The 26633-nt window shown below is 31.6% G+C and overlaps 1 protein-coding gene across 2 annotated transcripts in view; it reads left to right on the plus strand.

The window, feature by feature from the left end:
* LOC148284718 (UNC93-like protein) overlaps positions 1-26633 on the plus strand; it is a 204983-nt gene that overhangs the window by 150890 nt on the left and 27460 nt on the right. For both annotated transcript variants that reach the window (XM_088236843.1, XM_088236837.1), the window contains one exon: positions 5833-6067. In XM_088236843.1, the coding sequence (XP_088092969.1) occupies positions 5833-6067 (235 nt within the window). The remainder of the gene's footprint in view (positions 1-5832; positions 6068-26633) is intronic.

The raw sequence follows: 26633 nt of genomic DNA on the forward strand, positions 1-26633 counted from the left end.
TTAAAATCCTTTTATCCGTCGTCAATTAAAAAAAAAAAAAACATCTTTATTCGTTGTGCAATAATGCTTGCATACACTGATCTGACTAAAATTACGTTCAAATTACATATTTTTTAAACAAATTCAGAAAAGACAATCACCATGACAATATCCGAGTAGTACCTATATGAATTATTTCTTACGAAAAAAAACAACTGTCTTCTATTGAATTTGAACTCAAATCCGGTTTTTCGGTTAAGTTCTTTGGTATCATAAAATAAAGACAATTCACAAATATTTTTATTGAATGATAATTTAAATATAAATATAAAACATTAAATTAAATCATCGATTTAGTCTCAAATAAATGTCAAGAAAATGATAGTGCACCCTTTTAATTAATTGATTTAAATTACTTACTCATTTATTAACTTTTTTATAATTACATTAAAGAAAAAACTGTGTCCTCAGTGGGATATCCCGTGCCAAGAACAATTGAAAACGGAAGAGCTTATTTTAAAAAAATGAATGAGAATGCATAAATATTATGGATAAAATTAAAAAATTCTACAAAACGAATGAATTGATGAACAATAATTCGAGTTCGTCCAATTTTTTTTAGAAAATGACTGGATTTAATTACCGAGGTAGATATTTTATAACAGAAACGGAGAACATTTCGGAGAAGGGAATGTGGAAATCTAGGCATTTACAGGGATTATAACCAGTCAGTGGCTAGTCTCAGGGACAAATTAAAATAAATGATATGCATTTAAAAACAAAAATATTATGTATCCGAAATTAAAGTGTATCTTCGAACGCATTTATGGTAAGGGGTTTTAACGAAAGGTTAGGTTAGTAGATAATTAATAACAGTTCGTAAACTGAATGTACAAAAATCTTTAAGAGCATTAGAATTATAATTTGCAAAAATGAATTTACAAAAGTGTGCTTTTCTAATCTCGTTGAAAATACATATGAGATCAGTTCAGCGCACAAAATCGGCGTTTATTAACTATGGTAAATATTACGATATGTTTTGTTTGCAAAACAGAAAAAAAGGGTACAATTATGTAGAAATAGATTTATTACAATTATGCTAAATTAAATTCAAATTATATTTAAGCAAACAGGTTAAATACTGCATATCCTCACTTCATCATTCCCTTTCCGTACCCAATGGTGCATAGGGCGTTGTTTGGTATACAAATTGCACCGTAGCTTGATCATTTTTGTTACATGAAGGTAAGATGATCAGTCTTCGTTTCAAGTGCAAGTCCGAAAAGGACTATGAAAAATTCGAGTATAAAAACACATTTTTAAATAAATATTTCATGTCAATCATGTCGGGAATCAAACCCGAGACCTCTTACATGGTAAGCGAATGCGCTGACCACTACGCTACGAGACCGATAAAGGCAATAATCCTAACTAGCTAAAGTAAATACCTGTTCTGAGGTAGATAACATTTTTCTTATACCTCATATACAGCATGTTTAGCCTTATTATGTGTAGAGATGATTTGAATATAAAAGTAATAATAGTAATTAAAAATACGAAAATCTTACGAAAAAGATGGAATTATAAAAAACAAAACTGTCAAAGTGTATGAAAATAAAAAATAAAAACAGAAAAAAGTCCAAGAAGGTAGAAACTAAAGAAAATAGTATGATTCAGTGAAATATAATAATATATTATGTAATTTGACAAAAATTTGTTTTTAAATACGACACACTGACAAAAAGAAAGATGAATCATACATTCTAAATCGCTGCTCCAAATGGCTCTTTCCTATTTTCAAAAGAAAATTTTAAATTTGTTTTTAGCTAGGCATAAACATATATGGATTAATAGAGAGCGGGTCCGATGCACTTACACATCATAAGTGAATAATTATTAAAGCACAAAAAGGCATTATGCAAATATTTCTTAAGGACTCCATGAATACAAAATTTAAAACCTTTTATGAGTCTGAGACTGGCCAGAAGTACAAGGATTATTTCTCTGCCAAATTCTGTTATATGCTTACTCAAAGAATTAAGTTGAGAGACAACAAAGAGGCTTCCAAAAAAAGTCGAAATCCGCGTGCAGCATATTAGCATAGAAGAAATAAAAAAACATTTGAGTGACATACGAGAAACAAAACAAATAATTATGTACAGTCCTAATTAGGACAAGTATCCTAGTAAAGAAGACTCTAAAATCACATGTACATTTACATTCTTTTCATGCATTATAAACAATCAAACAGAATTTAATTCACAAAAAAACTAAGTTTTTTCTGCGTTTGAGGAATAAAACTCGCCGCCAACCGCAGCTGCTATAAAGTCCTACTAGGACTCTATCAGACACTCTAGTTTAACAAATGTACTTTACAATGCTTTTTAAAAGAAAGAACCTGCGATCAATAAATACTCGTATATGAGATTTTCCCATTCTAGTCTCTTTCAATGCCCCCATCGAATTTTCGGTAGATTACAATTTTGTTTAAAATACTTTAAAAAATACAATTCTGAGTTTTGTGTACTATACATAATTCGGAAAATTTACTTTGACAAATAGAATATTTAACAGCGATGCAAGTACGTTTATACGTATAAATCATAAATCCAAATAAAATTTATGATACAGTATAAAAAGAGACAACAATAAACCCCCATCGCATTTTTGGTAGATTATAATTTTGTTTAAAATACCAAAAAATTACAATTCGGAGTTATGTGTACGAAACATACTTCGGAAAATTTACTTTGGCAAATATAATGTTTAACAGCGATGCAAGTACGTATACACATCTTAACCATAAACCCAAATAACATTTATGATACAGTATAAAAATAGACAACAATAAGCCATAACAGGACGTTTGCTCAAAGTGCTGATTGTTATGGCTGATAGTGATTACTCATTAATCTAATTCTAGGAGTTGTTATAACATAAATGGATAATTGCATATTCTCCTTAATACAATTTATTTAGAAATAAGTTATCGAAAACGATAAGCTGCTGAAAAATAACAATGCATTTGAATTATTACTGTTTATTAGTGCAGACGGAAATTAATTTCTAAAATAATCCCTTATTTACATTCCCATTTTTTCATATTTGTTTGTTTTTTGGAATTCTTGCATAATGCAAATTAATTTTATGTAGTCTTATGTTTCTATCTATGGCTATATACGCCTATTGTTGCATCGATTGAAAAAGTATTTTTTTTATACATGATTTAATCTTGAACCCAATAATTATTTTTTTATTAAAAATGTCTTTTTCGCTATTGTGTCTGTACCAGAGGCGGTTCCTTTGTATGTGCATAAGTGCAATGCACTGCCAAGTAAAAAATTGTGCAAATAAATTTATTAATTTATTATTTTATAAAAAAAGTAATTTTATTGGTAGTAAAAATATGTTATAAGTAGGTAGAAAGAAACAGGGATTCGTTGCAATATTATACACGTAAACATCATAATATTCAATACTAGCACCAAAAGATATAGCAAAATTGACTCTAGAGGACGATTTTCTCGTTAGTTAGTTAGTTAGTTAGTCTACGCATGCGCAATCGTCCCAGCGCATATTCTGTTTTGCACAATCTTTTACCCTGAATTTGTAAGAAATATATCATATCTCCTAAAATCGTCATTTAAGCGAGACAAACAATGCTTCATACCGATGAATTGTGCGTTAGAGGGAGAAGATAATATACATACTCCGGGCATTGCTAACGTAGGCGCAGATTTGAAGTTCGTTTGTAATGTAACTTTGAACATGCGTAATGACATGATATTAGTACGAATTTAGTTAACTATAACGTGCGTATTTTGTTGGGCGCATTTAGCGTTTCTGGTTCCGATGCGCGGGTTGTCATACTCGTTTATCACGTCATACTTATCATATTATTATAATATTATTGAACTTAATAATATACAAGTTGACAAAATGTAAAGAAATGCACTTCCAATGTTTTCGGTCTGGAGCCGCCAGTGGTCTGTACCAAACAGTTTTGACTCACCGAATTATGTAATTTATTAATATATTTAATCATTTGTAAATGGCTTTCCACAGTAAGGGCGAAATTAGCTAAAATAACAAAAAATGATCTTAATTAAAGCGATCCGCCAAATGTGACCCGTAAGGGCCGATTTACTGATTGCTAGTTGCTTGATCGTTTAGGTGAGTTTTCTCGACACTTCGTCTTCCTATCTGTTCTGATTGTTATTGATTTTAGTGTTTTAAATCTTCGGTTGTCCTACTTTCTCGCAAAAAGGCCTACCCGTCCTAGTTTCATGTGGTGTGTGGTTGTAATTTTGTTCTCCGTGTAATTGCTATGAATAGAAACCAAAATAATTTCTTCTGCCTTTCTCAGGGGACCAATTATCGAGAATAGGTGTACCTAATGTAAAATAGAATGTCGGTTCCGTGTTCTAAGGTGCTGAAAAATGATTGAGTGAATAATAAATTGCAAACCCCAACATTTTAATTGCATAAATACGAATATTAGCAATGAACTTTAATTAGTGTTAACCGCGGGTATGCTAATAATTTAACAGAATGTGTATTCGTTGAAATATGTAAACAGTTATAATTCAACGGAGATCACATCACAGTGCATACTTGTACGTGAAGTTTATATAATTTGTTTGATTAGTTACTTATTACACTTATAAATAATAACAAATACTTAAAGTTATCGGCCATATTGTGGTTATATCAATTTCAAGGTTCACACTAAACACACATCAATAAAGGTTTCATCTCTTTTTATCATCACCGGTTTGTTATCTAATTGCAGCATTTTATGTTAATAAATAATAAATATAATCAATCGGGGACTATGAAATATTACTTAAAAATAATAATTACACATAAATATTGAAAGAATAAAAAAAGACGCTACTTATTTTTCATCAATAACATGTAAACACTAACTCAATACATATTTAAATCAAATGAGCAAAATAAATTTTTTAATTAAATATAAATATATTTTTTTAAAAATACAAATTAATAATTAAATAAAAATATTTAAAATACGCATTTAAATAAAATTAACAATACAAATTATAAAAATAAATTTAGTTAAAAAAATAATTCATTAATATAAAACTAATAAAAACAATCCATAAAATACTAATAAAAACCGTACACAAAAAATGCATCAAAACAAAACCAGCAAATGAAATTAAATGTAAACAATAATATATCAGTATAAAAAACGTATTTTGTATACCCTTCTTAAACATTAACAATCCAGTATCAAAAATGTCGATCACGTTTTCAATGGTGTTGTATAATCTGCACATTTTTGACGCTGGATTGAAAAAGGACTCATCATTATTAAATTAATCTATCTAGAATGTTTTTAGGTTCCTTAAAGGTATGACCATTAGGAACACTAATTTTGCATTGAATTATAATTGATTGCATTTGTGAAATTATATAATGAAATTCGTAATCCATATAAGTCATTAATTATTTTAGTAAATATATCAAGATACCTACTGGATCATTCCTCCCCATGTGTGGGCAGGGTTGAACCAAGTAGTGGGTAGAATAAATATGTTATCCAGAACCAAGTATGTTATCGCCACCCAGCTGTACGCTTTTTCAGTAACGACGGATATGGAATATTATATTTAATATTTTTGCTGCTTCTCTAATTCTTTTTCCTGTTTGTTCAATTTGGTGCATATTTTATTAAATTTTAATTAGTTTTTTAATTTTTTATTTTTCGCTTATGGATCCGAGGCATTGTTGTTACCTGCAAGCAATTTTTTTTAAAGTTTTGTCGAACGACACAATCTGTTTAACATCAACCCGCCTCTTTAAACATTTATTAATATCTTTTCACAGTTCTGTCTTCTGGAGCCCATGGCAAATCAATTCCCGGGGAAACCAGCGTGAACACTTCCCTCACCGAGAAAGCCTTGAACCTGTGCGGTGCCAACTTCTGTGTAGTGGCCAATCACGGTAACGACAACCTGGAGAGACCTCCAGATGCGGAGATCTACGAAATCTCAGCCATCTACCTCGCTTGTGTTTTCATCGCTGTGACCATGATGGCTTTATTCGTGGACCCTCTTTCCAGGTAAGATGGTGAAACAGAGATGGATAACATTTTTTGAGAAAATTTATTTTTTATTTTTTTATTCAATGTAAATGCCCTAGCGGGCTTTAACATTATAAAAAATACACAGATATGGTAATTATAAACTACAAAGTGATAGCGAGTATAAAATAAATAAATATAAAAATACAAATTCAATGGAAAGAAATTGAAATAAATAAAAGCATAAAAACAATAGGGACTCAAACACAAAATGGCTAAGTGACCAAATAAATTATTCTATCGTTAGTAATAGTCTTTCTTTAAATTTGTATATTGAACAGCAAAATATATCGATAGAGCTTAATTCACTGCCAAGTTTATGTAGTCTCTGAATAGGCGAGTTTAAATAATAATTACTAGTAGATTTGTTTATATAAAATAGCGTTTTGTTAGTCAAACGGGTTCGAGTTAAAGGTACGTTAAAAGTTATGAGGTTCGTGAAATCAAGGACGTCCGAACAGCCATTTCAAATTTTACTTAAATTTTTCAAATTTTAAACAAAATCATCAAATCACTAACTGCCCGTCTACTAGATAATGTTTTTATAGGGAAATATCACATGCTAAGATTACCGATAAAAATATATTGAATGGATTTAGAATAAATTATTGTATTTTCAAAATCAATATGAATATTGTAGATAAATGTTTTCATACATAAATGTAAAAAAGAAATTCAATAAAAATATGTTAGTAGAAAAACGCGACGTGTTTGGCCTAGGTTGTTCTGACGTCAAGATTCATGAAATTTTTCCACACAAATTTCAATGGCAGCAAAAAAAGCATGAATCGTGACGTATTAGGGGCGTGGCCAATGGAATCACCGTTCTTGCGGGAATTCAAAATTATAAATTTAAAAGTATTTTTATGCTACTAATAATTAGCGAAATAGGTTTTTTTTATTAGACATTACTTTATATGCCTTTATTACTTTTTTTTTAAAAAGTGATATCTCCCTATTATAATCAATTTGTTCAAGAGGAGTTGACAGTTTAAAATTTGTAAATCTTAAGAATTTACGTTGAACTTTTTCTAATTTATATTGGTAAAATGTGGAAGTCTAAGCATTTCAAGGGCTAATGACCTGTTATTGGCTGATCTAAGTGATCATTTCACCATTCTGTGTGTGTTTGTTTATTTCCCTATTCGTGTGTTTGTATATTTTATTCTATATTCTCTCAATTCTTCCATCTGTTTATTTTCTGTTATGACTGTCGTTTGTTGGGTAGGACTCACCCGTATACCAATACTCACTGTCGCCTGACCTACTATAGTCTTAAGAAACGCGCATAGGCGAATCGTGCCTTTTCTGTACTAAAAAATAAATAATCAAAAAATCCAAAGTATTGATTACCTAGCGCGGATGTCAAATTGCTGACAGTAAGGGAAATAGAAAATAACCTCAATTCCCCATTTGGAATACACGAGTGCGTTGGGAGGCAGTTAACTATCCTCGACAGAACAGGCAAATCTGGTGAATAGGATTCTTATATTTGTTCAGTATTTTTTCAAATTACGTAGTTTAGTAAGAAATAATAAATAAATAAAATATAAGCCAGTACTTAATTTGTTGCAACAAAGAGGAAAAATATTTTGTGAAGGGAATGTGGAAGTCTAGGGCTTATGATCTGTCATTTGCTTGTTTAAATGGCCACTATACACACTGTGTAACATTCACTATTGAGCCTATGTTTAAACATTCACATTTCCTTAACAACAACATAAGTCAACAGATGGAAGAGTTGAGGAAATATGGATGTTTGAAAATAGGCAGAATGGTGAATGTTACACAGTGTGGAAAGTGGCCACTCAAACCAGCCAATGATAGGTCATATGCACTAGACTTCTATATTCCCCCCTCAAAATGTTTTTCCCCTCTGTTGCAACAAATTTATATCTAAACAATTCCCTACGAAGGAAATCCAGCCTGTCTATAAACATTTGGACACACTTAAAGCATTGTTTATAAGTCAGTGTTCCACAGTTCGACACAAGGGCTAATTTGTAAATACACACTCATTGGAGAATCAAAGATTCTGTATTCATTTATTTATTCATTTAAAATTACACTCATTTAAATATAAGTGAACTTATTAAAGTTTTTTAGGCTGTGCCCGTGTCAAACCGTAATAATTAAGAATAAAAAATAAAATAAAATAAAAAGTAATATTAATTAGATTCAAATATAATAACAATCAAGAAAATCAAGGTATAAGGTAATAAATAATAAAATTCCAAATATAACAATTTTAAAAAAATAATCAGAAGTAAATATTAAAAGATAAATTATACAAATTTAGATTCATATATAATCAAATATACGAAATAATAGTATCATTGAAATCAATAGAAAAAGAATATGTATATATAAACACAATTGAAATGATAATTGAGATATGGTTTCTAGAAACTCACTCGACACTGTAGTAAGAAATAAGAGTAATAAATAATATGCCAAATAAGAGTACTAAATTAAATAATAAAAAAATACATAAAGAAAAAAACATACAAAAATCGCTTATATAAAAAGCAAATAAAAGTAAAGTGGAAGGAAAGCAGATTTGTCAATTTTTGCTAATTGCTAATCTCTTATCGCATAAACAATTGAGATATTATCTATAATGCCTTTCAATATTTCTAGGTATATGTAAAACATAGGTTCATTAAATCGTAGAGTGAATTATCATTTGTGTTCCGTTTAGTAATAAATTCATGGCCAGTTAGATTCCTTAATAATTCAACATAAATATTATGTAAAAACCTGGGACGCATATATGATATTCAGAAGTGATTTCCATAATTAAACATAGAACAGTTTATAATGTATATTACATAACCCGCGTGGATTATGACTAAGTGGGTAAACTTAATGAATAAATTCAACCGCTATATTTGTTTTATATATTAATTTATTTGAAACCTGTTTTATCGGTAGGCAAGCTAGGTTCATAAAGACGTGCCTATAATAAGTTTATCTGGGATTCGCTATTGAACTTGGGCCAGTAGGTTTTTCTATAAATAAATCTCTGCACTTAGATTCTAAGTTTGTTTTCATCTACATACTTTTGTTCTGCTGAAACATAAACATATGACATCAATGGATCGTGCGTAAAGACTAACAAGAGTGGTATTATAATCACTTTACAGTGGTTCCAAGACTTAATTAGATTTTTTTAAATAATTAAAATGTATTTAACATAGAATTTTGTGAGATTTTTTCATACAGTTATACCCGTACGCAGAGACAAAACTTAAGGTGAGGAAAGTACATTCTAATTTCAAATGCAGAGAATAACCCGAAGGTGAAGACAATAGAATGTTTTTAAAATTATACCCGTATGCAGAGACAAAACTTAAGGTGAGGAAAGTACATTCTAATTTCAAATGCAGAGAATAACCCGAAGGTGAAGACAATAGAATGTACTTTCCTCACCTTAAGGTTTGTCTCTGCATACGGGTATTAGACTCTATCGGCGGGTATTTTTAACGTTCTAAGCGTTATTTTGAGTTGTTGAGCCGAGTAATACTTTTTAATCGGTTTTACCGTTCTTTTCTTTAAATATTCTGCATCTCTGTGGCAATGTAATGTTACTCTCAATAGGGGATGACAAATACTGGATTTTTCCTCCTAGGAAGAAATCCAGTATTTGTCTACAAACATTTGGATAAACTCAAAATTATGTAAATGATAAAATTGTCAATACTATCGGTTTATTAACTAAGTCGTTTCAAGTCCTGTGCCTCGATTATGAACGCTATCTTCATCTGTATATATCGAGACGGTATACTTAACTTCTGTACTATTTGTATCTTACCTCGGTATATTCTACCTACTTATCATACCGACATCATATGATTGAAACAAGATAATGGAATGACCGCAAACAATTAGTTCGCGTTCTTTACGTCATTAACATTTAAAATAGATCTCATTTATATTTCAAATAGGCTTCTGTAATAAAAAGTGAAAAAGACGTGAAAACCATTTTATGAACAAATTATATCATAAAATATAAATAAATTATCGGTCAAAAAAAGCTAGTGGATTGCACAACATAATACTTCATTTTGATAAAATTACACTACCTTAATATTTTTAAAATGTTACTACTAACTTGCGTTTTGTTTATAAAAATATACTGACTTTCATACAAATAATAATATAAATACAAATTAATATTTTTAGGTAAATCTTCAGGAAGTTAAATTTAAATCTAAATCCTGTTTAAAAAAAAAATAAGTATAGAAAGTTATTTAAATGATTATCTAGAATTTGCTTTTAAAAGTATGGAAAGTTCGCTATGTCGAGGATTTGTAAAAAATCGCCCATCCAATGATTTCATCTTGCTCATCCTGCATCCTGGGTGGATCCTAATAATCTTCACCATAATCCCAGGATAGTTGCGTCAGTCTTTCATCATCTATCGATGAGGCAATTTGTGGGATATGCTGACAATTTTCAACGTGCGCAGCGTAACCTCAAAATGGCGGTATAATCCGACAAATTTCACCCATTATCCAACCCATGACAATTTCAGATGGTAATTTTACATTATGTGAGCACTCTCCCGTAAATTAAATATAACGTATGGTGATGAATTGATACTAAAGAGGTTATTCAAAGCATTAGTCCTAAGACTGGGGACAACGCGCTAAAAATATATTTACCCTACATTAAAAAATTATAATCTTGGAACAAGCAACTTTGTACAAATTGATTAATGTTAATTTTATAGTTTTGAGTACGTCGTCGGCAATTTTTTACAAGAAAGAAAACCGGTCTGTTGTGTTGTCTAATCTGATTCGGATTTTGCAGGTTTGGAAACATTGCAAGTGCGCGAGACGACTCAGTGGTTAATTCACGCACAGTGCCGACATGCGGAATTAATGTAAAAAGACATTAAAAAAAACAACATGTTGACCACGTTGGGAATCGAACTTGGGACCTTTTGTACAGCGGGTAGACGCACTAATCGTATGTTTTATTATCTTTTAACGATTTTAAACTTGAAAGGTATTTTTGGTGGAAAAAACCCAGATCGCCGCGCGCCGGATGCTTTTTCGACTCTTTCAATTTAGAACATAATAATTATATTTTCATTGACATGTAAATAGGGTATGTGCATTTTTTTATGCGATTTCGGATAAATTTTCTCCAAAGGTATAAAATATGCATATTTTGAATAACCTTTGTTTTGAATTTTACGCCAGTTTATCTGGTGAGACTCCAAGATTTTATTTTAACTTGAGAAACATAGGTTGTACTAATTTTCCCGATATACGTGCTAAAGAATTTTAATAAATGCAAAAGCCTTCGCTATATCGGTCAAAATTATCATAAGGTAGAATATATTTTCGATCATTAGAGTGATATTGCAAGTCTCATTTAAAATTTCAAAGCACGTCATTTAATTTAAAGTATTAAAAATTATCAACAGTATTTAGAATTTTTTGTAGCCTGGATTTAACCCCTAAGAGAGTTATTAAGATAAACGTATTTCAATAGAGAGGGACATTTTAGTGAAAACAATATGGAAGTCTAGGCATTACCTGTCATTGTGTAATATTATCAACATTTTTGCTTTACTAATTTATTCTCATTTGTACAAAAAAGTAAATTGGAGAACGCCCTTGGCACAGGTTACCCCAATGAGTTTGTGTAATTTATAAGAAGCACTAATGAAAATAAAAAAAAGAACATGAAAGAAAAATGAATGATAAAATGGTAATAATAATAAATTCTTTATCTTTCCTCCCGTTTGGACTGGTTTTTTCCGGTTTACTAACAAGCTAATGAGCTAATGAACTAACGAAAAATTAGATTGAGGGTGACGGACAAATTGACTTTATATACTCGTACTGAAGTTACTCTTACGGCCATATGGGGCATTAAAAAAAATGTTCGTAAACAAAGATAAAGACAAAGACGTAGATAAAAATTTACCGTTCATTAAATCTAAAAAAAAAAGGTTTTTGCAATGTCCGGATCTGAAAAGAGGCCGCAAGACTTTTAAAACGGATTGGGGTAAGTGGGAGGGGGGCTTTTTAATGTACTCGGGTGGAAAATTAGCACAATTAGAGATATTGGATTGTTGTCTATTCAATAATTAGGAATTGTATTGCTATTGTCTAACATAAAAAAAAAAGTAGACTGATCTTGCGATGTGTTGACTATTTATAATATTGACAATAGTTAGCAGCTCTAAGATCTTCTATATTTATATTTTTATAATTTAACTTTATAGTTAGTCAAAGTTTCCATAGCGTATATTGAATAACTGTTACATATTAGCTATACAGGGTGTTCTTTAAACCCTGTCACATTCAAAACCACATGATCAGTATGGGCAAGAAGACATATTAGCATATTTAAAAAAATATTTAGAACCAAGAAATTAAGAAAAAAAAACAAATGGTTGCTTACTTCTGCAGGGGAGAAGTGAGGGAAGCGCGCCACAGTATCAGACTTCCTAAGGCCCGGTTGTTTGATCGTTAGTAAAAGTAGACTTTTACTATAGTTTAATTTACCAACGATTTCGGTTTTACTATCGTTCTACTATCAGTGCGTTGTTTCACCCGCATTTTTACTTTAGTAAAATGTAACCACTGGTTTTTCGATCCCAAAACCCAAAAATGGAATGTTATACTTTATTCATTTTTTACACATAGTTACACTGTGGAATGTGACTTTGAAAACGTCAAAACAGTGAACAAATTAAACTACGTGACATCACGGCATGGGTATTGAGTAAACGCAACAAAATAACGTCGGTAAACAGAATCTTATAATAATAATTGAAAAAATACAATTTCATGAAATAAAAACCGAGTTACAATAACAATATTGTAATATCTTATTTGAAAACAATGAGAAGAAAAATTAAATGACAACTAAAATACGGTCAATCCAACAAGATAGCAATTTTAAGAATATTATAATGTAAGAATATAATATAATATTTATATGTTCTTTGTTCATGCCATATAAATATTGACTGCCACAAAATTATCCGTCCGAGGTGGAATAATACTGCCAAATTATTTTCAAAATGTTTTCGTTTTCTTGGCAATAAGTAAAAAAATTTAAGGCTTTTTAGTCTATACCCGTGGTAAGCCATAATAATTATTGATAAAAAATACATGCTAAAATTAATTCAATTATAAAAATATGTGATGCAATATAATAACAATCCAGAAAAACATGGTAAAAATATTAAAATTAGGAAGAATACAATAGACAATTGGCGGTCTCCGTGGTGCGACTCACACACGGAAGGTTCCGTGTTTGATTCCCGGTGATAACACAAAAAAAAGGGATTTTTCTTGGGCCTGGGTGTTCTGTGATGGAATCCACCACTGTAATTAGGCCTCCTGGCCTGCTGTGGTGCATAAAAATAATAGTGATAAAAAAAAAATTAGTCAGATATAAATATTAAAATACAAATTAAGATTCCGACATAATCAAATACTCAAATTAATAGTATCATTGAAATCAATAGAAAAAAATATAAAAACACAATTGATGTTATAATTGGGATATGGTTTCAATAAACTCCCTCTATACTATGGTAAGAAATGAGTGTAATAAATAATATACCAAAAAACAGTTCTAAATTAAATAATACAAAAATATATAATGAAAAAAGCGGAATAATGTATGGAAGCGAAGCATGGAGTTGGAAAAAAAGGGACGAAAGTAGACTGAATGCTGTTGAAATGCGATCTTTCAGGCGAATGTGCGGAAAAACAATGTATGATAGGTGCCCTAATGTCGAAATTAGAGCAGAATGCAAGGCTGAGTTAAGCATTATCGACAAAATTAAGAAAGGTCTTTTGCGATGGTTCGGTCATGTGGAGCGAATGAATGATGAAAGAACGGCTAAAAAGATTTATGATGCGAATGTGTCTGGTTGTAGAAGTCGAGGAAGGCCGAGAAAGACATGGCATGATCAAGTACAACAAATTCTTGAAAGTGGTCATGTGAAAAGTCGGAATAATCGACGTGCGTGCATGAGAAGATGTATGAATGTGAAGGAAGCAAAGGAAGTGTGCCAGGACAGAGTGGTGTGGCGTTCTATCCTCTCTGCCTACCCCTCTGGGGAATGGCGTGATGGTTAGTTAGTTAGTTAGTTATAATGAAAAAACATAAAAATATCAAGATAAATAAAAAGCTAAAAAAAGAATGGAAGGAAAACAGATTAATCAATTTTCGCTAATCTCGAATTTTAAAATGAATCAACGATATTTTGAGTTTGTCTAAACTTTTGTAGACAAGGACTGGATTCAACTTTCTGGGAAGCTGTTAATATTAACATATTACAACCGAGATGAAGAACATTTTAGAGAAAGTAATATAGAAGTCTAGGCATCTACAGGGCTTATGACCTAACTCTTTGACTTCACAAACATCAACAGATCAAAGAATTGAAGGAATATAGATGTTCAAATATGGGCAGAATGGTGAATGTTACACTGTTTGTAAAGTGGCTACTTAAACCAGCCATTGACAAGTCATAAGCCCTGTGGATGCCTGAACTTCCATATTACCTCCTCTAAAATGTTTTTTATCTTGGTTGTAATATGTTAATAAAAAATCTGTATACGCAGCAAGGTGACATCCTATGAAACCGTTTTTAGCATGTGTAAAGGCCTGTATTTGTATTAAACTTCAAAAACATTGCAACAAACTCAATAATATCATAAAAATCAGAGGATGGATTTGTTGAAAATGCACAGAGTTTTTTGAGAGCCCTGTAGGTGCATAGACTTCTATATTATCTTCTTTAAAATGTTCTTCATCTCTGTTGTAATATGTTTATTTAAAAAGATTGACAATCTTGTCCCAATCGATTTGCAGCAGCCAATTGCAAACATTTTTCTTAATGAATGCAGTGTTCTCCTCAATATTTTACTCAATTTTATTTTAAAGAATACTGAAGTTTGTGGAATCTATATGTATCTAGCTCCTAAAAAACCATAGAGATACGTGAGTCTTCTTGTAAGAAAGTGAAAGCCAATGTGGTTAAACTGCATTCATAAATCAAAACAGCCAAATTGAGACTTTCGACTTACGACAGTGTACTTTTGGGGGCGCGATACGTGTGTATAAGCCCTTGCCTCGTAGTGTAGTAGTTGGTGTCTTCGCTAACCATTATTGAGGTCCTGGTTTCGATTCCTGGCAGGGCGAACCTGAATTGTTATTTTTTAAACCAAGATTTCATTATTCGTGGACTGGCACACAAAACGTAAGCCTAATCACCTCACCTTCCTGTATCATATGATTAAAACTCGCTGCATTTGGCTTACCGATGCGGTGTCATATGCACCACTGAGTGCTATAAGGGGAATGATGCTATTCAAGCTTTCAAATTTAAGATGAAATTGACTGAATTATCTCCACTCGATTGCCTTTTTCAAAATTTCTACCTGAGAGTAGCCACCGAGTTAAAAACACTCGTCCAGGGTTTTTTTTTTGGTTTTTTTTTGCACCACAACTGACCAGGATGCCCAATTAAGCTAGGGTTTCCTAGGACAGCGGTGCCCGTATTTTAACGGCCGTAGTGAACGGTGATGCAATGGACAGCCGTCGTAAAGGTGACTAGAGTGTGGTTTTCTAGGAAAACGGTGTTATCAACACCATTTAACGCCGTTTTCCTGGGAAACCACTCTCTAATCACCTTTACGACGGCTGTCCACTGCATCACCGTTCACTACGGCCGTTAAAATACGGGCACCGCTGTCCTAGGAAACCCTAGCTTTACAGTGCTGAATTACAGCACAGAACACCCCAAGATTGAGAAAATCACATTTTACATTTGTGTTCTCACCGGGAATCGAACCCGGAACCTTCCGTTTGTGAGTCAAGCGTCTTGACCACTACACCACGGAGGCCGCCGTTTTGGTTCTATTTATCACTTAGATGTCTATTCTTTTCCCCGACAATGCCTAGACTTATGCAAGGTTTTTAAAGCCATACCGCGAAACTTCAGACAACATTTTTGTCCCTATCCCGCCCAATTTACAGTAACTTAATATTCTTAAAATAAATATTAAAAAATCATTGATTATTGAGTTCATGAAAATAACATTTTTATATGTATAAATTGTATGTATTTATTTGATATGTAATATATTTTCTTTACTAACTTTGTATACTATGTGGAAATCTGTTATTAGTTCTGAGTTTATACACTATATCTGTTTGTTTACTAAAAATATGTATGTAGAACTGTTGATTTCCCAAATAAAATAAAATATATATTTTTTTTTTATCATATACTTAGAAAAACATCAGTTAATTTTTGGGAAAATCTCACTTTTTACTAATTTAATTTTTGTTTTTTAAAAAAACAAATATAAAATATCAAATGCTTTGTACATATATAATAAATAAGAACGTTTCTACCTCCCAATAGAGTGAAAACTCGTGTTCAGAGATATATAAAGTGAATATGGAATTGTATTTTGATAAAGAGTGTGAATAAATAAATAAATATGGTTCGTTTGACCGACGAAGCGATACGCACCGGACGCGGAATGGTGGGGAGGGATAAAGGTTTGTTGAATGGATGCTAGTCCGATAAATGAAGGATTTTATTTTTAAAATAACGAAGGTATTTTTTTTTATTAAAAAAATGAGTTTTTAGAGAGAGAGAAATATTAGTATTTTCGCAGTCTGACTTTAAAACACCGTGTATATATATCCCCTTCCCAAAAAACTCGTTTATTTCTATTGAAGTATCAATTAATTTAAATACATTCCCCACGGTATGGGGGTGGAATACAATATTTGGCTACAGACAGCTACTTTATCGGATTATTATACAAAAAAAATGTTACTGATAATTACTTAACTAATACATATTATATCCGCACAATAATATATTTTTATTTTTTGTATTAATTCAGACTTATTTTATGACACTCTAGCTACGTGTGATATGAATGATTGATTTTTACGAAAACTATGGCCATCTTACAAAACTATGCAAAAGGTCTAGCATCCCTGCCATCCCTTATCTCTTTCGGCAACTAATTAAACATCTTAAATCCTTTATGGTGCAAAATCTTCCGAGTTGAATTGTTTCTTGTTTTTGAGTCTTTAACATTCACCTCCCGTGGTAGGATAGCAATGAATTTCGTTTAAATTTATTTCAACAGAGAGAGATAACATTTTTGAGAAGGGAATATGGAGGTCTAGGCATTTACAGGGCTTATGACCTGTCATTGGTTGGTTTAAGTAGCCACTTTACACACTGTGTAACATTCACCACCTCCCCATGTTTGAACATCCACATTTCCTCAACTCTTCCATCTGTTGACTTTTGTGAAGTAAATGTTTTCAAATGTTTCAAATGTCAAATGTGACGTAAATGTTTTCAAATGTTAAAAAATGTTTTCCCTCTCTGTTGAAATAAATTTAAATATAAACAACTCATTCAAATTCAGCCAGTCTGTAAGCATTTGGACATACTCAAACGTTGTTAAATGAATTTCGTTACTACGCTGAAAATATGAATAATTCGTAAAAAAAAAATACAAACGTTAAAATACCAATGTCAGAAAGCAAAGAGATGTAAATCATATTGTTGTTAGCAGACATAATGGAAGCTGTTTTTATAAGAATTTATAGGAATCAATCCGTTGAACAATATTATAATAATTATACAAATTACCATAGCATACAAGGAACATGATATTATAATCAAAACAGTGGAGGGCTTCATACGACTTAAATTTTAATACGTAGTAGGTACATAAAGTGTATTGTGTTTATTGTTCTATTGCTTTTGAACAATATTTGTATCGTACTCGTATATAGTAAGTACCTACCAATTATTCAATATAGGACTGTTCTTCTGCTAAAAACATACGGTTAAGAACGAAAAAATATTGCATTCGTTTCTTTATAAATTCATCTCAGTAATTTGCGTTCTTATGATCCAAATATTTGAATTTTCGGATGTTTTCAACTCCGTGAGCGCACTGAGAGAAAATCCAGTCGTGGAAGAGCGGGGTTCGAACTTCGAGCCTCGGACTGGTGATCCGTAAGTCCGCGAAACGTCTGGGACGAAAACCAAATAGTATTTAAACTTCCGTCCACCTTACAGTATGATGGTAAGCGCGTTTGCCTACCATGTATAAGGTTCGATTCTCACCATTGTGATAATACCTCTATCTCAATGTGTATATATTACTTACCGACTTAAATGTTACTTATGTACAAATATTTATAGATATTTCATTTAAATTATTTATTGACAATTCTTGATGGAATTCCATTGTAATGATGTAATAACTTATATTTACATATAAGTTATTCATTTAAAAATATTTATTATATAATACGTTAGATAATTAAAAATCTTTGAGCCAAACATTACTTAATAGTAAAGATTAGGTCGACAAATCGGAAAAAAAGCGGAATATAAGAATTAACATGTACTTGTCCTGGTTCATATAAGGGACAAAGCGGGAGAGCAATTAAATAAAGACTAAAAGAACATTTAGTTTTACATAGATTAAATAACGATACATTAAACTATGCATCGCATTTCAATTAATTAAATTTTGATAAATCAAAAAACATAAAAAATCATGTCGGACATAAAGGTCAAAAGTTAGATAGATCAAAAATTTTAGAAACAAATAGGATATTTTTTTTTTTTTAATATGCAGATAGAATTCAAAAACTCACCCTTATTAGCCCCCTTAGTTGGACCCTGTACATTGTAATAAAACAATAAATGTTTCTCATATAATAGCATCTTCTCTTAAAGTACACCGCCAACATATGATTTAATAATTTATCTCACTCTGTTCCATTGAAATATTGCGTATTGTATCTGTTTCAACTTATTTTTAAAGGTACCTATACTTAAAATATTATTTAGTTTTATATAAATTATCCTTACACTGTATAATATTCACCAGTCTGAAGATGCCCATTAGAAGGTGAAAGCGCTAATTGGTCAAATAAATAAGTGGAAGTGTACCAAGTATTTTTAAATTTTTATATAAATAAATATTTACATATAAGTTATTACATCATTTAAAGGTAAATTATGAAAATACGGAAGTTCAAATTGAGGAGTATGAGATAAATAAGGGGATGAGTCTACTTTTCTAGACCCATCTTTTTAATCTGCACAGAGTACATTTTAATTTAAATTAGTACTCTATACGCAGATTGCGCAGCTGACAGTCCCTTTGGACTAATAATAACTGACATAATAAAATAATCGGTCGTTCTTGTGTTGTTCCATATGGCAGTTTTAATTATTTCAAGTAATATCGACAATAATTGATGTTAATTTAGGATTTCAATGTCATGGGAGATAAAAGCCATATGGAAATCAACAATAAACAGATGTAAATCTTGTACAATTAAAGCAAAGACTACACGCACTGTTGAACGTCAATATAAATATCACGTGATCTTTAATATGCAGTTAGGTAGTAATATATATATTTTTTTTAACACATACACACCTAAAAAATGCCATTTATGCCTACACAGGCTATTTATATAAAGTGTAGTGTGTCGAGGACTCTGGACCGGGATGTTCAAGAATCGAATTTAACTTTACCACAGCTGGTAGGGGTTAGTTTTCTGATTTTTAATTTTCTTAGAAGGTTATTTACGAAAGAAAACAATTAATAATAAGACAGAGAATATGTATTTATTTTTTTTTAAAACATTCCGGAATGTAAAACATTAGTTGTCCTTATTAGTTAGTTTTATTTTATTAAAAACAAGGCGATTTTGAAAATGGATGCGTTTGATGAATAACAAATCCGCTTGTTGCATATTTTCAACCTAAAGGTATTGATGAAAGTAGATTGTATGTGGCAAGAAATAAGACAAGTAGTTGTTAATAGTTTGAGCAAGAATGAAGCATGATCCAAACGGTATCTTATGTATTAAAAACGCATTATAAAGAAGGTTAAGGGACTTGGGGTGAGATCTCCAAGAAACGTTAGCATATTAAAGTTTTACTACCGGCTGAGAAACCTTCCAAATTACAGATCTTGATTTCGTATCTTTGTGATTTTTTAAAATATTTTTTAAATTTATTTAAATATTTTTTTATATAATGACATATGCTACAAATGAAAGCAATAAAAGCATGCATACCAAAAGGATACCAAAAATAAAAAATATTACATCTGGACAACACCCTTAATGGTATTTAAATATATGCAATGTCTCTTGCAAAGGTCTCTTCCCTTAGACAAAATCCAAACTTGTAAACTTCCCCTGAAAATGGCTTTCGTTTTGGAGAACTTAATATGTTCAGTTCATCCAGGATATTAAATACTCTTGAAAAGTTTTCCGTTCCTGTCCGGAACCCGACAGAATATCTTCATCCGACATTTCAGCCGGAATTCTTTTAATTAAACCCAAACGAGAGATTGAGTAGGAGCAAATGAAAGTCTTAAAACGGTTGTTTGTAATGGTTACATAATTCGAAAAATCGTTGGCAGATTTGCAATCCTTAAATACAACGGAATTTCGGAATTTTCCGGGTAAAATGTTTTGGAAATCTTGTCGGGACAGAAAGTTACCGAAAGCGATGGGATGGATCGGTATAGATTCTTCACATAAGGTTTGTAGCATGCCTCTGAAAATGCTATTTTTGGCTTTTTAAGTGTTTTATTGTCTACATTATTGTCTACATCACTTCTCTTTCTCGCGCCAGCATAATCATGGTCGTCTTCTGGGGGGGTATTCTGAACGCAAAAGCGCTCATAGAAAATGCATATGTACTAAATACACGCCAACAGAGCGGCCTCCGTGGTGTAGTGGTCAAGACGCTTGACTCACAGACGGATGGTTCCGGGTTCGATTCCCGGTGAGAACACAAAAATTAAATGTGTTTTTTTTCAAGCCTGGGTGTTCTGTTATGTAATTCACCGCTGTTGTTGGGCCTCCTGGGCTGTTGTGGTGCATAGGTAAAATGAAAAAAAAAAAAAAGAAATCTCTTCGTGCGCTATACCGTTTAGAATACCAGCCCTGTAGCTCAATCACAAATAACTATTGACGTGCTAATAAGCGACGTGATAACAATTTCTCATCATGGTTGTTTATCGTATTCGCGATCACAATGGAACATCCGTGAACACCTAATATTAAATGTCAAAATATTTACGTTTCGCGACGTATAATCCTGCCGCGCAATCTCATATTTGAATTTCACCGGTGTAAATATGCAAAATATTCCGAAACTGCTATTTTTGTTCATTTATTTATTATTTATCGTGCTATTTATTGCATTTAGCTGGCGGTTGGCAGACCAAATGTCAAAAAAGCAGCTGCCATAGTAATTGTAATTTAATTTTCACTTTTTATACTAGATACTCCTTACTTTTTTGCAAATGAAATATATTGTATTATTTTTAATAGTAAACGCCGATTTTTTACCAATGAACTGTATTTATTTACGCGGAAAGCAAAAAACAAACCGACGCGAGCGTTGACTTAGAGATTGCACACGCGTTGACTTATGACTGCGATAACTTAACCATGTTCATTATTGTTCATTGTGATCGCTCAAATGCTTGGCATGTTTTTAAGCTCGTCGATAGTTATTTGTGATTGAGCTATTGGTGCGGGAAACGGCCTTGCATTCGTCTCCGCAGAACCTTCATTATGGGCTATCAAATTGGAGGAAAAAACAATTATCTAATAATTAATAGAAAACACCCGGCAAATTGGTTGAGAAATTAAAAAGAGAGGCAATTGAGAAAAAGTATCACAATTTTTTTTTAAATACAAGACAAGCAGAAAAACCTTGCTTTGCAAAGCAGAAAAAAACGAAATTAATATTGACTGTCTTATTTTTGGTTTAACTTTTCATTTTATCGCTTTTTTTATCAAATAATAAAAAAAAAAAAATTATAAATAAAATTAATTAATTTGAATAATTCATATTATAAATAAAATGGCTCAAGAACAGGTTTTGAATGACTTACAGGTTTTTATTTAAAAATAAAACAATGGAGTCATTGTGGTCCAATCAGCAACTATCATGTAAAGAAGACATTTTATGGCTCTAGATCTTTACAATTTACAATGGTATGATGAGATTTATATCCGACGTGACGTCTGTCGGAATAATAGCCAAGCAAAAATATGTATCCAATTTTGCCAGCAACATGAATTGTATTATGTAACCGACGAAGGCAATTTTCGATTAGAAAATTCGAGTTCATGGTATCAGAAAACGACTGTAACTCTTACCGTCCCATTGTAATCGAAGGCTTGGTAGTATTATAATGATTTGCAGAAAACCGGTACGTTTTAAAATGTGAGTTAAATTTAATATATCTTTTTCGATAGATTGCTTCGTCCTGGTTCATCGAAATCTTTTGCCCACATTTTACTAATATTGTTTTAAAGCATTAAAAAAATAAATTCATTGAAATTGGTAATAAAATTTGTCATTCTCGTATAAAAAACAATAGCGTGGGTAATTTAATCATATACCGTCACATGCATATATATTTATTTTATTTCAATTTTATATGACAGCATGTACATATACACATGAGTTACATATACAAATGTGTTGCCACTTGGGTGTCAAGAACTCTTTTTATAACATAACGTTTTTTTTTAATATTGGAAAAAAAACTGTTTATCAGTTAAGGCGTGAGAAATAAAATAAATTTAAACATCAGCTAATCTGGATGGCATTTAAAAAAATATTTGACAAGAAGAATTGTAGTGAGAGAAACCGATGTCTTATTTGTTGAACTAGGAAGGAATATAGTAATTATCCGATCTCATAATGATATAAACAATATACGAGTGCGTTTTAATTATCTCGTCTTTACGAGGCAAAAAGTCATATTAAAAACCATTTATTTTTAATTATGTGTTTTGCATTTAATTACTAAATATTGTTTATTTCACTTTACGTAATTAAATTTGAGTGTAAAAATGCTGTGCTTGTTGGCGAAAATAGTACATGTAATTTGCTTTCAACACGAAACACAAATAATACCTACAATTAAAATAAGTTCTGATAGTATAAAATAATAAAACGCTATATAATTTGACGGACGCGGACGGTATCGAAGTTTGGGACTGTGAATATTCGAATAGTATCATCGTCAGTATCTACTTTTAATAACAAGGTTGCATAGAATATTGTCTATGTCCATGACTCTCAAATATCATCAAATAATTTCATGAACATAATGATGAACATCCGCGTAATCACATAATTACACTACGGCAAAAGGTCGATTCGTTTTATGTCCGATATTCCATTCGCGTAATAACAGATACATGACGAATTATCTAAAAACGAATTAGGTACTCAATACAAACTTCCAATATGATTGGCGCAAAAATCCACAAAGCTGTTTGTATATGAGAGGTAATAAAATAGTACTAATTTTGTCGAACGGCGCTTGTCTGAATGAAACTCTTCAGTATTTGTCCACAGAAGTCAACAAAGCAATGAATCCTAATGCGTGAACCTATAGTGATGATTATTTTGACAAGTGTTTGCAATTGCCATAAGATAAGTCGATTATTGATTCACACGACAGATTGGCAGAGCAACTATCTAGTTGGTATTCGATATACACAAGCCTATTTACACACACTAACTCTGCCGATAGACTGAGCAGATCTAGATATAGAAACTGATCAGTTAATCCTTTGACTTCCATAACATTATGAGCGACATTTAAATAACAATAACGCTTAACGCACGAAACCCAAATAATACAAAAATCTATAATTACCTATTACAACAGCTGAATTAGCATTCACATAAGTCAGACGTTGTACCATCTAGAAAGAAACTGGCGTGTTATATTAATGAGACTTCGTGTCAATGATTAGGTACATATGTCTTAACAACATATGAAAAATTTTCCGGTGAATGAAGTAATGTAGAAATTTAAAATTAAGTTTCATACAAAATTTTCGATTGAATTCTGTTATTTTAGTTCCTCGTCGAATTTTGCTTTGCCATAAATTCGTTTGCAAAAATGCTTAAAATCATGGTCTCTGTCAGGTTTGCATGTATCAAATTTTCTATTCAACTATTGTTACCAATATGATTGTTAGATTTGTGAACGAATTACGCCAAATCAATGGAAACATCGGTTCCATGCAAAATGTTCATATCCGAAGCTGGCCGGTGCGGAAGGCCCGGCTTCCGCGTACGGGAAAACAAAATGATCTGCGTTAACGAAAACTTAATCTGATTTATTTCGATCTAACGGACCTTTCCGATAACACGATGGTTTGGTGTGAGGCTGGGGAGACTGAGACTTCTTTCGAGACGACATAAGTTTAACACAAATTCAGCTAATTGAATTTTAAGAAATGTTATCCAATTTACTAGTATGAAAAATGTATTTTTTTTTTGTATAAATTTTCTCAATAAATACAACACATACATTCGGTCGGGTTGTGGTCCTGTGGCTAGTGTCTCGGACTCACAGACCAAAGGTCTATGGTTCGAATCCCACTCTACCCCAACTTGATTCCATTTTCTAATAGTGAGTTATTTACAACTCGTTGAAAATGGCACTCAAAATGAAATATTTGGGTAAATCGTAAGAACGCAAATATTTTTTTTTTCAAAAAAAAAAAAAAAACAATGAAAGTTATAATAGATTAAAATTCTGTTAGGTGAAAACAATTTTTTTCCAAAAATTAAACTATTCAATAAAAAAATAATCATCATAATTATTGCACAGATGTGCATAAAAACTGCATTCTTTTATCATTGGCAGGGTATCTTGATAATTTTTTTGTTTTATAAAGTTAAAATGATTAGTACTAAGCTTCAGTTGCTAGTCCATGAACTATAAAATATTACATTGAAAGCCGCCCCCACCCACTTACCAGGATTCGTTTTAAAGATATTGTGGCCTCTTTTCAGATCCGCAAATCGCAAAAACCATTTTTTCTAAAGCTTTAATGAACGGTAAATTATTTTATCTTTTTAAAATTTTTCGTTTACATAAGATCGCGTTTTCTGACGATGGGTCCTACAACGGTAGCTGAAATGTCGGAGCGAATCCAACTTACACGGGATCACCCTAAAAAGATACTTATTGATTTCTCTGACCGTTAAAACCTGCGTGCCTATTTAAAAAAAAAAAAAAATCTTTGTCGTTTTTTACCTTTGCGTCTTCGGGCGTACGGTATACAAATATTATAACTATTATATAAAAAAGGAAAACTTGCGTGGAAAGCGTGAAAATTTATTTTCATGGCTCTTTTTAAAAATAATTTAGATCTGTTCAGCTTTGGGGTGCGGAAAACGGGACTACGAGTCTTTGATTTTGTCGATTTTTGCTAGGCATAACCAGTCCGGTGCGACGTGCAGTTTTCTTTTTCCCACAGTATTCGAGAGGTATCTGCGAAAGAGTGACAGAAAAACTACACTTAAATACATTTTCATCAAATCACTCTTTCACAGCATATTCTCTCAACATTCAATTTGATGGGTTAGTGTAAAACGAGTTACTAAAAATAAAAAAGAAGCTACTCAAATCTTTGACCAAACCATCGAATTTTACGTTAAATTCTGTGTATGTTTGTGCATTTTGTGTCCGGGCGGATAAAAAATACCAGAACCCTGGACGAGCGTTTTTGACTGGATCTCTACACTCGGGTAAAAATCCGGAAAAGGGAACTCAAATGGAGACATGTCCACCTAAAATTTTGGGTTCGATTTTGGTACGGTGGATGTGAAATGCTGGTTTTAAAGGCAGTCCTACACTACAATATTTCAACAACTGGCACCTGAAGAGTGAGACTGATCACCTTGCCTTCCATGTAACATGTTTGTCTAATAAAATACAAAACATGTAACCTAAGTGATATTTATGATGCGTACATTATTATTATTGTATGGGTATATATTTTATTACATAAATTTTAAACTTGTTAAACAATATCTCACTACGGGTTTACGGGTGTAATTTTACTTAGTAAAATCATTAAACACAGACATTAAATACAAGCACTCATATTAATTATCAGAATAACGTTCAACAAAGCTATAATTACATACGTGTATGGTTCATGTGAGTTTTTATCTACGAGCTATTGTTTTGTGTTTATATAACATCTCTGTGAACTGCGATGTCAAGGGATGTGAATTATTTCATTTTCCAATAAAGGTTTTTCAGGGCTTAAAACTAAACACGGAAAATATATATAAAACATAAAACACACAAGACTCATTTATCACTATGAACAGTTGACGGTTAGTAGCTCATAAGGAAGTTTTAAACATTGTTTATAAAATCGGCCCTTAATATTTTATATTTTATTTAAAATTATTTATTGTCCTAAAGAGGATATTCCTAAAAATGCAATAAACAAAAGTTGTGATCTCAAATCTAAACTTCAAGACGGGAAAGATTGCCTACATTAAATATGACAAGCTTACCATAAGAGAATACACTAATGGGTAAACAAAGCGGTCCCCTTCTAACTGACCCTCTATGTCAAATGCTGAAGCAGAGGGAAATATAGGATCACACTCCCAAAAAATAAATAAAAT

Source organism: Micrasema longulum, unplaced genomic scaffold (genome assembly GCF_059751315.1).
Source record: "Micrasema longulum isolate JH-2025_06_02 unplaced genomic scaffold, ASM5975131v1 h1tg000097l, whole genome shotgun sequence".
Lineage (NCBI taxonomy): Eukaryota > Metazoa > Arthropoda > Insecta > Trichoptera > Brachycentridae > Micrasema > Micrasema longulum.